Source organism: Lissotriton helveticus, chromosome 9 (genome assembly GCF_964261635.1).
Source record: "Lissotriton helveticus chromosome 9, aLisHel1.1, whole genome shotgun sequence".
NCBI lineage: Eukaryota > Metazoa > Chordata > Amphibia > Caudata > Salamandridae > Lissotriton > Lissotriton helveticus.
Genome location: NC_136070.1, coordinates 1269754865 through 1269770454, shown reverse-complemented (window position 1 = coordinate 1269770454; position 15590 = coordinate 1269754865). Strand labels below are relative to the sequence as shown.

The 15590-nt window shown below is 42.0% G+C and overlaps 1 protein-coding gene across 1 annotated transcript in view; it reads left to right on the top strand.

Annotated features, from left to right (window-relative positions):
- Positions 1-1411: 1411 nt before the first annotated feature.
- The window catches only part of CIMIP7 (ciliary microtubule inner protein 7), a 195316-nt gene continuing 181137 nt past the window's right edge, over positions 1412-15590 (top strand). The window contains exon 1 of the mRNA XM_078659320.1: positions 1412-1543. Coding sequence (XP_078515446.1) covers positions 1517-1543 — 27 coding nt within the window. The 5' untranslated portion in view covers positions 1412-1516. The remainder of the gene's footprint in view (positions 1544-15590) is intronic.

Below are 15590 nucleotides of genomic sequence, written 5' to 3'. Positions count from 1 at the left end.
ACTGATGCTAGTTTTTTTTAGCGTAGGGTGTTACCTTGACATTCTCAGTTTTGCAATGGAAAATGACCAATAATGGGTCTCTCCTGTGACATGGTTATATTTAGGGGTGGGCAATAAATTTCTCTCCTCTGGCGGAGTTTTGCCCACTCTGTATTACACTTGTAATACAGAGTTCTGGCAAAACTCCACCCCTGCCGCATGGGAGGGTTTTTTCTTGTGCGCTGCTTGCCAGTGTTAAGTTGGCAAGTGAGAATTGGCATTCCCTAGAGCGATTTTCAGGTGCTAGGATGGCACCCAGTGAGATTTTCTCAATGCAGGTGGTTGTGGGTCGCTCGAGTAGAAAATCTACTCGAGTGGCAGCAAAGAAGCAGCGCCGTATGGTGAAGTTTGCGCTAATTTTGCATCGGCGAACAAGCTCCAGATGCTAAAAAATCAATGTGACGTGTCGATTCCACCTGCCGCGGAACGCCACGGAATCTCGCTAAATTCTTTTGTAACTCTGCAGAATTCCACATAGTGAACCTCCACGAGTTCTGCCCACCCCTAGTCTTTTTGCCTCGTCACAGTAAACAGTGAGCAGTTTGACCTCGGAACTCAAAATCTATGCATACATTAAAATGTGTGAAAAAGAAGTTTCGGTATATATTTTAGGGGTCAAGCCAGATGATTTTGTCAATTTCATGAAGTGCAAATCTGGTAAAAAATAGACAAATTACAAAAAAGAAAAAAAGAAAAGGGGGCATGCAAAACTACAGGAATGCTCGTGCTCTGGGATGTGAGCACCCTGCTCTGCCGCCGATTTCCATCTCAAAGACCCCATGAATGCCATTCCCAGAGGTTAGAAATCTCTGAGTAGGACGGCCACAGGAAAGGCGTTTCCTCGGTGCTAAGATCAGCCCTGCCTTACAAAGGGAGTAACAATTCCCAACAGCCTAAAGTCTTGGCCGTCCTGAAAGATTTGTCTGGTTGAGGGAACACGGGTCTGGCGAGGCTCTTTCTTTCTCCCCTTGAAGTTGGGAAACTGTTCTTAACAAAAAGTGAAGTTGTGTAATTTCTCGCACGTTCCACCAATAATTCTTTAGTATTTTGCACAAAGGTGCACATGAGCCCCCAAGCAGAGCAGAGCAGCACAGCGGCAGGTACATGGGCCAGCTGGAACAGTCATATCGACACCAAGAATCAATATATCCAGGTAATCTTTGCTTGGCATGCAGTTACACAATGCTATTGATTAGGGTGTTTTTTAACAAACACAAAAAGCTCTTCCAGCCGCTGCCAGCCTGCCAAGTAACAAGTCAAAAGCAAATGGAGGAAACAGGACGAAAAATGTCACTCTGTACTTATTGAGGTATGTAAGCAAACAATGTATACAAACAGGCCTGTGTTCTGTTACTTAGCAACGTGAAGGCAGCACTGTGACAACAATGCACCGGTGGAACTCGGCTCCCTTCGCAGAGTTCTGGTCAGTCGCGAGACAGGGGCCTGAAGAGACATCCCCCTCTGGGGTTTCAAGTCCATGGAGAGCTCCATCGCTGGATCCTGGGTAAGAAAGGCCTCTCCAGAACCTCTGCTCACAGCTGGGCCCATTGCTGTGTCCACCTGGTGACTCTCTTTGAATGTGTCTGTTGGTTACAGTGAGGTCTTTGACAACTATCTGTCTTTGAAACTCCTGAGAGTGCACCTCAACAACTAACCAGTAGTTCTATAATGCACCAGTTTGTCTCAATTTTTTTTCGGGGGAAAGCTAGAGTGGCAGGGACTATCAGACAGATTTGTTTCTCCACCAGCAGGATAGGAAAATCATAAAATACCCATAGGATTACCCTCTTTGAGAAAACATATCAGCCCTTGCAGCAGCCAAACATGAGAGGGTCCGACTCACAGAACTAATCTGAGATAAAATCCTAAACTTACTACTTTTGGTATTCACAGAAGGCATTTAGTAGTAGCAAAGTTAGGACCCCAAACTTTACTACTACTAAATGCCTTTTGTGAATGCCGAAAGTCATAAAGTTAGGATTTTGTCTCAGTTTAGTAGTAATAAAGTTGGGAGTCCTAACTTTACTACTCCTAAATGCCTTCTGTGAATACCGAAAGTCGTAAAGTTAGGTTATTGTCTCAGTTTAGTAGTAGTAAAGTTAGGAGTCCTAACTTTACTACTACTAAATGCCTTCTGTGAATACCAAAAGTAGTAGGTTTAGGATTTTATCTCAGATTAGTTCTGTGAATCGGCCCCATAGTGAATAATTTATGGGGTATTAAAGGATAATGTAATACCTCGTTTCCTGATCCATTAACGCACTTTTACTCTTTTGCCTACAATTGAACACACAGGCACGAGGTTTGACATGCAGTGTGAAGTGCAATCATGTCCTACTTTTTAAAAAGTTTAATCCTAGCGCCTAACACTCTGTGTGCCTTGTCACATCCATAATGAGACAGCGGAGCCCACATACACACTCTGAAACCCTGTTTGCTGGGGTGTTGGAAAACATCGACCCTACTTTAGAACTGGATTGTTACCTAATGGGTTCAGATGATGAATGAGGATGACTTCGAGTGTCATCAGGAAATCACCTTTACAGTTCTGGCCTTTTTTTCTACTACAGTTAATTGTATTGTAATTGCATTTGTATAGCGCTTACTACCCCTGACGAGGCGTTGAAACTCTTTTCTGGCGGGTAGCACGCTACTCCGGAAGCCATAAAGGATTAGTGTTGAATTAGTGTAGTGAAATATTAAAGTAATTTGAGTGGTGGATATTAGTCAGTTATTAGGATTGAGAAGAATAGTGGAGGGATAGAAGAGGTTAAAAGGTTTGCATTTATATAGCGCTTATAGCCATTATACCCTAATGGGGTGTTCACGCTCTTTTTTGGCGAGTAGCACGCTACTCCGGAACCCATAAAGGTTTTGTGGTGAATTACCATAGTGAAATATGAAAGTAATTTGAGTGGTGGATATGTTATCACTTATTTGGATAGGGAAGGGTAGAGGAGGAATAGAAGAGGGAAACAGATTTTAATGCTATCAAATGTATTGGTTCAACGTAAACAAACTAATTCTAGAACTCCCAGAACACATTACATTATGAAATTAAAGCAGAGAGTACTATGTACTGTGACAACGTTTAGTGAGCTGCTAACCCTAGACTAAGGGGCTGATTAGGGTGGCGGTCGTAGGCACATCTGCAGCACTGGGAGTGGCAGAAAATGTCCTTTTCCGCACTCATTCGGCGGTCCTTGCGTCCGCCATATTATGAGGCGCAAAGATAGCCCATTTCCCATCCGCTGTGGAGTTTCGGGATCAGCCAGAAATTTCCTTCCGCAACGGTTGCGGATGGAGCCAATGGAGAGGGACCGCTTGCGGAATGCGGTAACGACTGCCGGACAAATCACGATGCCTCAAACAGCCCATCACACCCCAGAGGAGAATCCAGCCATTCGGGGACGGCGGAAGCACTACTGTGGATAGTAAAAATCAAATCCCAGACACCTCCACGCGTTCCTGACCGCTGGGCAAACAGCGTTTTTGGGTCTTTCCGCAGCAATTCTAACCGCCGCGGACGGATGTTCAGCTTTTCCAGACAATCTCGGCAGTGTTTCGTAGAATCCGACTGCTGTGGTAGAATGTTTCACGCAGTGCATCCTAATCTGACCGCCGGTTTTGTCTCAGTACCTGCAGACGGTAATTTTCCGCTACCTCTGCAGTCGGAATGCTTTTCCGACTGACATCGTAACCGACCCCTAAGTTTCAGAGATATTAGCAAGTGAGTGCTATGAACTTATCAACCTTGTGTAATTGAGTTTCTAGCTCATTGGGTGTGAGGTGAGAGAAGAGGCAAACCACATAATTGAAAATATGAAACTATATTTCTGTGTGGATGGGGTATTTTATATCACTCTATCCAATTAGATTTAATTAATAACACAATGGTCCTATATGGATCGTAAGGAGGGGAAAATTTTAAAAAGGATAATGAAAGTCTCTGACTCTACACCAGTCCAAGCATTACGTATAGAATTTTCGATCACGAGCTCCTATGCCACGGCGGTAGCAAATGTAATTAGGTGGAGCTACAATCTTCTCCATGCACAAGAGGGCACATTAAGATATCTGCTGAGTCAAGAAATGTTTGAGGGTGCATTTAAAAATCAAACGTTTTTAAAAAATATGAAAAATATTTTTCAAATGGCAGAGATCACCCTGGAAATGCTAAAAGGCTGGACATATGCCCAAATGAAACTTTTCTTAAAATGCTTCACTCCGAAGCTAAGCTACGAACTAGACTACCAACATTGTAAAAAATTGTCAACATACAAATCTTTTGTAGACTCCCTGGAATATAAACAAAAACAACCATATATTGGGTTTTCATTGACACATGGTCCAAGGAGGACAATTACCTTGCTAAGACTGGGCACCTTACCCATACTAACTTACACAGTAAAATGGCAGCCAGGGGGATCCTCGATTTGTCCCCTGTGTGAGGGGGGAGACCAAACCTTAGAGCACCTGTTGTACGTGTGCCCCAATTTGAGGGTAACTACTGCACGGAAAAGATTCCTCGCTCCGATTTATCGATCTTGTAGAATTACCCGAGTGAACAAACTAATGGATTTATGTAAACAGCCTCCAAATGAATTTGTTTGCTATAATTTTTATAAATTTCTTAAATCTTTTTTAACATTGTATTGATTAAAATGTGCAATTACTTCTTAAAATTGTTCTTTTTTCCTTTTGTTGTAAATGTAAATTTGTGGTCCTCTGTTGAGTACCTATACAAATAAAAACTTTTTGACTTTGACTTTGAATATAATAATGTGTGGTATAGGTAGCTCTCACTCCTGAGTGCTACACAGAGCAAAATCATTCATCCTCAACACACAGAAAAACAAATGCGATAATACTGCACACAATAGCCTGGTCAACATTATTAAAATTTACAGAGAAGGCTTAATGAATGAGATGGGATTCTCGGAAAGCTCAAAAGATGTTCAGGGAAGGTGTGATGGTAAGAATTAGGGTCCAAGGAGAGAAGAGGATTAAAATCTGGAAGGGCATGAAAAGGAAGTGAGAGACCAGACAAAACTGGTAAATGGAATGCAGACAATATGAGGGAATGTAAAACTGCAGGAGGGATGAGAGATGCAAGAAAGGCAAGTTGTGAACAGCATTTAAAGACTGTACATAAGTATTGAAATTAGAAGCAGAAAGAAAATGAAAGCCAATGGAGAGAAAAGACCTAATCGAGGAAACAAAGTGGTGGAGTTTGGAAAGAAGGCAGAGAGCAGAGCTGAAAATAGATTTGATGAGACAAGTCCGTAGTCTGGCAGAGCAATGAGTAAAATACTTATTTTGAAATGGAATAGAATGCACCTCACTTCTTTCAGCTGCACCCCTTTCATTATAGACTCAGCCAAATCTCTCGGAATCACCCTGGACAAGCACCTCAACATGAAGAATCATATCAGCAACGTGTGCAAGGGAACTAATCACTTGATGAGGACACTTAGAAATATCAAACCATTCCTTCCACAAACTGATTTCAAGCAGGTGGTCCAAGCACTTGTTTTACTGAGGCTAGACTAAGGCAGCGCTACGCTCTGTGGCCTTCCCAAATACACCCTGGCTCCACTAAGGGCATCACTGAGCATGGCAGCTAGACTGGTTACAGGTACCAAACGAAATGCGCACATCTCTTAAATGGTTGCCCTACGAAGCTCGAATTCAGTTAAAGATTGCCGTTCTGGCGCACAAAGCCCTCCATTTCAAAACTCCCAGGTACCTAGCGCAAAAGCTTGAACTATCCTGTGGCGGTAGAGCCTCAAGAGGCGCTAACACTTTCCTCTTGAAACCTCTCATCCGTAGCAAAAAAGAGAACTTGACCCGAGCCTTCTCTGGTGCTGCCCCGAAGATATGGAACTCTCTTCCACCGGAAGTACGCAGAATCTCCTCAACGATTGCTTTCAATCTCGAAGCCAAAAGATTCCCAATGAACAAATTCTTACCTTAATTGGGCTAGGTTCATCTGCTCGAAGTCATTGATCCTACAACCATCGGACCATCAGTGGATGCTGCTCTTCATTACCTCATAGTGGGCCCCCCTCGTAGCCCGCCAAGTACCTGTTTATTGAATTACTCTCCTTTGACCCATCTGTCTTGTAATTATGTGATTATTCTTGGTTTTTATTCTTACTTTTGATGTCGATATTGCATTTATTACCTCACTTCCATCCCTCTGTAAAGCGCTCTGATATCCTTCGGGATCTCGTTCGCGCTATATAAAACTTTATAAATAAAAAAATAAAAATAAATAAAAGGAGGAGCATTTTGCTTTCCTGGAATGTCACAAGTGGGTTTATCCTATGAAATTTATGGATTTGAAAATGGCAAGAGGTGGTGAAGGTGTTCTGAGCTGAAGGAAGGAGAGAAAGATGGGTGGGAAGTGAAGGGTGGACTTTATTGAATTAGCGACCTATTTCAAATCCAGTTCCTCAAGGCTGAAATATGCAAGAGACCAGCCTTTTTTATACTCACATGTAGACAGGGTGAACTTGTTTGCTTAAAGATAATGGGGCATATGTATAAAAAAAGAGTATTGCGATTCTCAAATTGCGATTTTTAGAGAATCGCAATTAGAGAATCGCAAAATGCAATGTATGTAGGATTTTCTAAAAAGTTTGCGAACCCTACATATATTCCTTATTTGCGAATCGCAAATGGAGTTTTGCAAATAAGGAATACCTTCCCATTCATTCCTGGGGCTAGGAGGCCCATAGGAATGAATGGGAAGACTTTCTCAATTTGCGATTACCAATTAGAGAATCGCAAATTGAGAATGCAATTTCAAGGGTGTCATAAGGACACCCTGTTGCACCCCTGAAATGAACATGTGTGCACATACATGCGGTGCACATACATGCTCAAAGGGCATGTATATGCGCCACATGGCACTTTGAAAAAAGCCAAAAAGTGAATTTTTCTAAGAAATCGCAAATTACCACCAACTTGAAGTTGGTGGTAATTAGTGATTTCATAAGGAGAAATCGCACAACTTGGGTGCTTTCTACATCACATTTAAGGAATCGCAATTTGCAATTACGTAAATGCATTTGAAAAATAGGGAATTGCAAATTTTGCGATTCCCTATTTTGCGAGGGCCTTTTGGGATAATACATCCCAAAAGGCTTTTTCCCGTTCACAAACGGGAAATGGGCTTCATGCATATGCCCCTTTCTTTCTTGTAGGAAGAAGTGACCGCAGATACCTGTCTTGTTTTTGTTTTGATAGATGTCTTGTTTTTTTCTCCTTTTACTGTGTTATGTTATGGTGAAGTAGTTCTCCTTACCTAAAGCGCCGGGATACTCTTTTTGAGTCACCGTTGCGCTATACAAAAGAATAAATAACATAACATAACATAACATAACATAACCTCTCTCTGGAGCAATTTCTGGATAAGTGAGGATTGTGGAAAAATACTAATGCTTATAGTTGCAAGGGGATGCAAGAGGACTGGTAAAAGTGGCAAAATCAGTTGAGCATGCAGAGTTTCTAGTAGATTGTTTAAAGGGCTGAACAACTGGTTTTAGATTCTCTTTAACATTTGAAGATTCCCCCCTGGGCTGCTTGAATTCAGGCATCTTAAGCTTTTCTATAGCCTCCAGTACCTGATTGTTTTCGTTTCTGAGAACAGCTACTCCACACAGACTGTTTAATTGTATTCACATATTTAATTGTCTGGATAGTCTCCAAATTGCCTGACTTACTTTTCTCTTGCTAAACCTAAAATCGATAGGCTTTTCTCAGCTGGCCCAAGCCGCAGCTGCGAGGGAAATCAATTATTAATTGGGTCTTTTCTACGAATCTTTCCATCTCTATGGTCCTCCCACCAGCCTTAATATTGAAAAGCATGAATAGACCTCAAGGCAGTTCTGTAAACATTTATACTCATTGTTTCACTGTTCCAGTCAAAGATTGTTTTCTGAGCAACACTTTGACAAATCTGCTGGGAGCTGGGGATGAGTGAAGGGCACTCTTTGTTCAACTTTCCCCTTTATCTTCAATCGCACCTTGAACTAAGGACAACAATACATTCTTTGAACGAATAGTTACACTGAGTTCTTGTAAAAATCACACAAGTGAAATCTTTCAACGTATATTGAAAGATGAACTCCCTTAACGTATATTGAAAGACTACCAAGTGAAATGGATCACCCATTCATTAGCCACTTTTTAAAAACAAACTTGAACTCAGTAGCCACAGTTCAAGAAATTTTGTTGACATTAGGATAAACTCAGAGATCTGGTGTGGCACGCGTTGGATGCGGTGTTGCTGCAGTGTGAGGCTTAAGAGGTGTGAACAGGTTATTTTTCACTCCAATTCACCTCAATAGGATACATAACACAAATCCTAACACATGTTGGACATGTTCCCAAAGTGAAGCTGACCTTAAACACATGCTATTCACATGCACACATGTCTTTAAATTCTGGGAACAGGTCTGGCACCAAATTAACACTATCTTTCATACCACCGCGCCCTTATCCCTTACCACTATTTTCCTAGGTAGCTTAGCACCGGAATGGGGGAAAAGTCATTCTCAGCTAAGACTCATTAATCTGTTACTGGCTGTAGCGTTTCAACAGATTTCAAAACATTGGAAAGACTCTTCCAAATTGTCCTATCTAGCATGGTGGTATGCGGTATGCCATAATCACCGCTTAGATACAGCTCTAGTCCACCCTATCTCTCTAGCTACGAAAAGACTACACCTCTGGTCCCCCCTCACACACTTTTTAAATACAGCAGCAAAAAATGCTTCCTCCCCAGAGCCCTCTATACAAGAAGTTACCAAGCCTCCCTGACTTCCTACTGTTTACTTGTATATAATTCTGATTATTTTGTCAAACCCTATTGCACTCCTTTAATGATGTATTGTGGACATGTACTGCTATTTGCAATATTTATGAACCTATGAAGCTTTTCATCTCATCTTCTACGTTACACTTTTATTGCCTTGATGGTTTTTTGTATATTAATAGCATTCTTAAGTATTCTTTCATGCCTTTATGCATTGTTAAATAACTGTTTGTACGAAGTATTGTTTTCACAACAATTTTAATTCTTCAATAAACCTTCACTTGAACTTAAAAGGTGTGAACATAGAGAAAGGTCTAATGACCAAAGGTGGCCATGTTGCGAGGAGTATACGTTGACTACACAGTGCCAGAGAATTGGAAAATAGTATGTAGGTGTAGCCAGAGGCGTGTTCAGGCATGGGCAAAGTGGGCTCTGGCCCAGGGCCCCAGTTTTTTACGTGCCCATCTCCCCCACTAGAGTCTTTGAAACTATTCGCCTGAGATAGCAGTCTTATTTTAACAGTGATAACCTGGAATGCTGCTTATGCACAAATCTAAATTTCTTTTAATTTATGTTTGTGGAAAGGGGAGACTGGGTGATGTGGGAGTTTGTTACATAAATGTAACAGAGAAATGTTTTTCTCTGGAAACAACCTGTACAACGCAAACATTACATCGCACCACACTTACAACGCAGTCATTACATCGCAACATCCTTTTCAAAGCATGTCACTACAACGCAGGCATTACAACGCATACCATTACAATGCATGACACTACATCACATGTCACTACAATGCAGGCATTACAACGCATACCATTACAACGCATACCATTACAATGCATAGTACCCCTACACTATCCAACACTTACCCTACTGTTGCACCCCCTGGAGTTAAAATGGTCATTTTTTACCCCTACACTATCCAACACTTACCCTACTGTTGCACCCCCTGGAGTTAGAATAGGAATTTTACCCCTAAACTATCCAATACTTACCTGAAATGCAATGTAATGGTATGTGTTGTAATGGTATGTGATGTAATGGTATGCGTTGTAAAGGTATAATGTGATGTTTTGGAATGCCTTGTAAAGGTAGTTTCTAAAAATGCGATATAGTGTCATGTGATGCAATGGAATGCGTTGTAAGTGATGTTGCGATGTAAAAACTGTATTGTAAAGGCATGAGTTGTAAATGTATGCTTTGTGACGTCATACATTAGTTTCTCGCCCCATGTAACATCCATGAAAAGTTGTATTCAGAGCTAAACAATGTCCAGCTCACGAGAAATGGGAGGGGACCACAGATACTATTTTTAATAGCACTAGAAAGAGGCTGTTGTACCACAATATTGAAATCTCAAATGGTGCTGTTTAGAGCGATGGTGCATGTATTCAAGCATCAGGGCTCAGATTTACTAACATTTAGCACTTGTTTGGCCTTACTTTCATAACGCAAACACAGAGCGAAGCGTTATGGTGATATTAACTTTCAACTCAAGTCAAGCTTTACATTGGAAAGTTGGAGCCAAAGTAATGCAAAGTAGTGCTATGAGCTACTTAGCTCTACTTTGTGTCAAGGGGGCATACTACCATGGGTGGTGCATTGGCGTTCCCATGCAGCCACCCAGGGGTTTTGGTGGAAATCTTTATCTGCTAACAATTGTTGGCAGTGATATGCGCTAAAACCTTCCACCTCCTCAAGGCAGGAGTAATGTTGGGGATTTTTTTAAATTTCTTCATACTTTTCAAACGTTGTATATCTGCTGCTTTGTACAGTACTCATAAAGATGGAAAACTATATTAAAACATTGTTTTTGTACTTGGAGGGCTCCCTACCAGTACAAAACATATGCTTGACAAAATGCACACATGCTTGCTCTATGGTGCAAGGGTGTGTGATTTGGTGCTTGACAGCCTAAAATGCCAGCACTGAGGTTGTGAAAAACAACACCATATATTCGTCGATATGAATAGTGCTCTTTTTCACTCTCCTTTTGGTGCAGTGCAGCAACCCTGGTTGCTTTTCTGCATTGCATCACACTTTAATACATTTGCCCATAAATGTAAACACATTTGAAACATGGAGTGCTGTTTGGCACATATTGGTATTTGTTTGCTACTTCTCATATACTTCATGTTTCAACACAATTATAAAGGCGTGTGATGACCTCCATCACCAGAGCTTCTTGAGAAAAAGTCACTTCTGAGACCAGATTTTCCACAAGGAAAGTATAACACATCCAGTCCTAGATAATAAGATCGACGGCCTCAGTACTCGAACGGCGGTACTTGAAGAGACAGTTGCTGGCCTCTCACTGCACTTAGAACAGGCCAGGGGGGATATTATTAAGCTTAAGAGTGAAGACCTCATGTTGTCCGAGAGGATGGAGGCATTGGAAAATAATGCAAGGCATAGCAACATTCGCATCCTAAACGTCCCAGAGGGAAGCGAGGGGACAGACATTAAACAATATATGATTACTCTATTGAGGGAATCATTGACTTTGGTGGAGTCCCCTGAGGAATTGGCCAAGGTTATTCAACGTATTCATAGGGACCCTTTCAGGAAAAATCCTCAGAGATCAAAGCCCAGAAAGATCCTTGTAAACTTTCACACCTATACACTCAAGGAGTCCATTCTTAATTCTGCCTTGAAGCAGAAATCACTGGCCGGGAAAGGGTTCAATTACCAAATTAGATCTGATCTATTAAGGGTCACCCTCGAGAAGCAGTGGGAGCTTGGGAGACGTTTAGAGGCATTTAGAAGTTTGGGTGCAACAGCACAACTTAAGTTCCCTGCCGCATTGAAGATAATGTATAACAATAAGATGTTTAATATAAGGTCAGTGCAGGCAGCAGATGAGCTATTGCTCGCCTTGGGGAGTAATAAGGGCCCCTCTGGCTAAATACAAAGATTGCACCACGTTTCTTCTTTAGTACTCTTTAGCACTGTAGTATTTGCTTTTTATACTTTCGCCTATGATAGATGGCGGGGTAGGAGCAGGGGTAGTATGGGTGAAAGATAAGGAAAAGGGAAAAAGAGAAAAAGGGGTGGAAAAAAATTAATAACATAATAAACGTTTATCCTTTTCCTTGATTTTGCAATGAGAAAGAGGATTAATTATAAAGTCTTATCACCTGTCGGGCACAGACATCACAATTAGAGTCATGCATAAGCTTATCAACTTAGCTTTGCATAAGTCTATTTAGCTTTTGTCATTTTTATTTTTTTCTCTCTTTAAAATAGCACAGTGTGAGTATTGGGTGTGGGGTACTATCTTCTGGACTTGTTCCGGATAGATAGGGCAAGGGTTTCCTGGGGGGGTTGGGGGTGTAGTTTAGGGCACAGGGGGAAAGGGGGGTTGGGGTGGAGGTCAGGGATACAATTCAAAAAATTCCTCATTTTTTGCTTTACGCATAATTATGCTTGGGTTAAGGTCTATGTTAGCAATAAAGTAATATCACTATCATGGCAGGGCATTGTTAATTTGGTTTTTAAGAGAGGTTTGGGGGGGGGGGGGTTGATTTGGGTTCCTATAAGTAATCTGAAAATTCTCTCCTGGAATGTGAATGGTCTCCGCACCAGACCCAGGGTGGATAAAATTATGCAGTATTTGAAAGATTCTGATGCGCAGGTTATCATTCTCCAGGAGACGCACTTAATTGAGAATGAAATACTCTCTTTAGTTAAGAAAAATAGGTGGATCGACTTTTCCATATCAACCTCGCAACTCACTAATATTAGAGGTGTGACAATCTTTAAAAAAAAAAAAACACTTAAAGCTAGGTTAGTCTCAAAATTGGTAGACCCAGGGGGCAGATGGGTCATCGCCACGGTAGTAATAGCCGGCGCACAAGCTACGATATTGGGTTATTATGGACCCAACGTAGATGATCCATCGGTACTGCAATCCATATTTTCGCATTTACTCTCTTTTCCGGAACCGACTATCCTGGCGGGGGACTTTAACATAGTATTGGACCCTGTCCTTGATAAAACCCCTAATAGTCGGCCCTAAGTTCTGTCTCGGACTAGGGTCTTCTTGCTAAGTTGTATGAAGCAATATGGGTATACGGACATATGGAGGGATAGGTCAGGCCAGAAGCATGGTGTTTCTTTTCATAACCACAAATACCAACAGTCGAGAATTGATTTCATGTTAATCAGGCATAGATTGACGGATTTGGTTAAAAATATTAGCTACCTTCCATCTCACCTATCTGACCACTCGGCTGTATTTATGGAATTAACTGGGTTCCCCAAAGCCTCCCTTAGATCCTGGACTTTCGATCGTTCATTGTTAGCAGTAGCAGATGATATTTCTTTTCTTATATCTGATGCCCAGTATTTTATGCAAAATAATCTGGGTTCGACCACTTCAGGGATTGTGTGGGACTCGTTTAAGGCCTTTTTAAGAGGTCTTATTACCAGTAAGGTCGCATACCGGAGGAAACAATATAAGGAAGAAGTAGCCTCCATAGAAGCTGAGATGCTGGAAACTCAAGCTCAGATCGATATCGCTAGAGCTTCAACCGGTATTGGCACACACGCGCTTTGTAATAAGCTAATTTCCTTAAAAGGTCAACTGAGCTCCGTTTTAAATCTGCGACTTCTTGAGAAGTGGGAAGCTAGTAAAATAGCCCATTTTCAATTTGGTGAAGGAGCGGGGAAACTCTTGGCCTGGAAGGCTAAAACCGACCAGGTCCGTAATAACATCGAGTCCATAACATCTAACAACGTGTCTTTTACCTCAGATGGCGACATCAGAAGAATTTTTAGAGAATTTTTTCAAATCATTTATCAGGAAGATTAAAAACTGGATCAGGATCATATTGATAATTGGTTGGGAAAGGTGCCTCTCCCTTCTCTATCCTTGGAGCAATGCCTCTCCCTGGATAGTATCATCACGGAAGAGGAGGTCAGGGCCGCTATCCACAATAGTAAGAAAGGGAAGGCTGCCGGACCAGAGGCCTCCCGGCTGAGAACTATAGGGCCCTGGAACATGCAATTGTACCTTTCCTAACTATGTTATTTAACCAAATATTGCAAGAAGGTCTATCTCCTCCTGTTTCCTGGGATAGTTCTTCAATTATCTTAATTTTAAAACCAGGGAAGTCAGTGTCGTGCTGTGGGTCATATAGGCCTATCTCCATACTGAATGTGGACTATAAGATCTTTTCCACAGTTTTGGCAAAAAGGCTGAGTATGGTTGCGCCGGAAATTCTACACCAGGATCAGAAGGGGTTTGTAAAGGGCCGCCAATTATTTGAATTGACCTATGACCTGATAGTGGCCATTAATATGGCAACAGCTGACTCCCTCCCATTGGCAGTACTGACGTTGGATGCTACCAAGGCCTTCGACAGGGTGAATTGGGCATACCTGTCGGGGGTCTTGGCTAAGTTCAATATCGGCGATAGTTTTCGCCGAGCTGTCAGACTTTTAACTCGAACCCATCAGATAGTGTACTGGTGAATTGTGAATTATCTGATCCTTTTCCCATCACAAGGGGAACGCTGCAGGGCTGCCCCCTTTCCCCTTTACTATTCGATTTATACATAGAACCCTTCGCCCAGCTTTTGCGAGGAGGAGGAGTCTATTAAGTCATTTGTATATCGGGGTTGGGAAAGGAAGGTGGCTCTGTACGCCGATGACATTTTGATATTTTCCTCGGACATATGTACAGCTTGCCCAGCAGCTATTAAGTTGGCTCTAGAGTTTGGGGAAATATCTGGTTACGAGGTAAATGCCTCAAAGATCGAGGTCATGGTTTGGAATGATGGAGGGGGCGATACAGAGATACAGCCTGCTTCAAGCTTGCGTTATTTGGGAATTACTATTGTGAAAGATATTAATAAAATAGCTATAACCAATTTTGCTGCTGTCGCAAAGGATTGCCGCAGACTTATGCAATCATGGTCGCAACTCCCTTTATCTTTGTTAGGGAGAGTTAATTTAGTTAAGATGACTATTTTGCCTAAAGTCTCGTTTCTATTCAATACCATCCCTCTTTTTTTTTTACCCGTTAGCCATATCTAAGTTGCAGGGTGATATCACTTCTTTCATCTGTAATAAACATATTCCAAGGATTGCTTGGAAGAAACTCAGGTGTTGCAGGGAGAAGGGTGGGCTGGCAGCTCCAGATTTGCAAATCTACGCGTCGGCATTCCGACTCTCCCATGTTTGCATGTTGCTAAAGATGCCCACAGATTTTGGGGTTGGAAGCATGTTCTCAGCTCTGCTTAAAGGTGAAGGAGTAGCCCAGTCAGGCTTTTTGTTTAAATTCGGGGACCAGAAGTTTAAAAAAAAATGTAAACTAAAGGTTTTACAGGGGATGACAAAAACATGGGTTAAGGTGAGGAGTTCAATAAAGCTTGGATATCTCTCTAGTAGAGCCCCGTTGTGGGGATCCCCTGGGAATCCTGGTTGGTTGGAAGACAGTAAGCATGGGCGTAAAATCCGTTCCGCTCGTGGATTTTGCGGATTTTCGGTAAATTCGCAATCCGCGAACTCTCGCGAATTTGACGAAAATCCGTCAATTCGCACGCAGCGGATTTTTTTGCTTGGTGATACAATATTGCGGCGCGCGGCGTGGCGCACGGCGTTCACTTTCCGTCATTCAGCGTTTGCCGAATTGTTTTTCTCGATATTTTGCGAGTGCTGCGCCATTTTGGATCTTGCTGCGAGATCCCGTGGGAGTTGGCGCCCGCGAATACGTAATCGC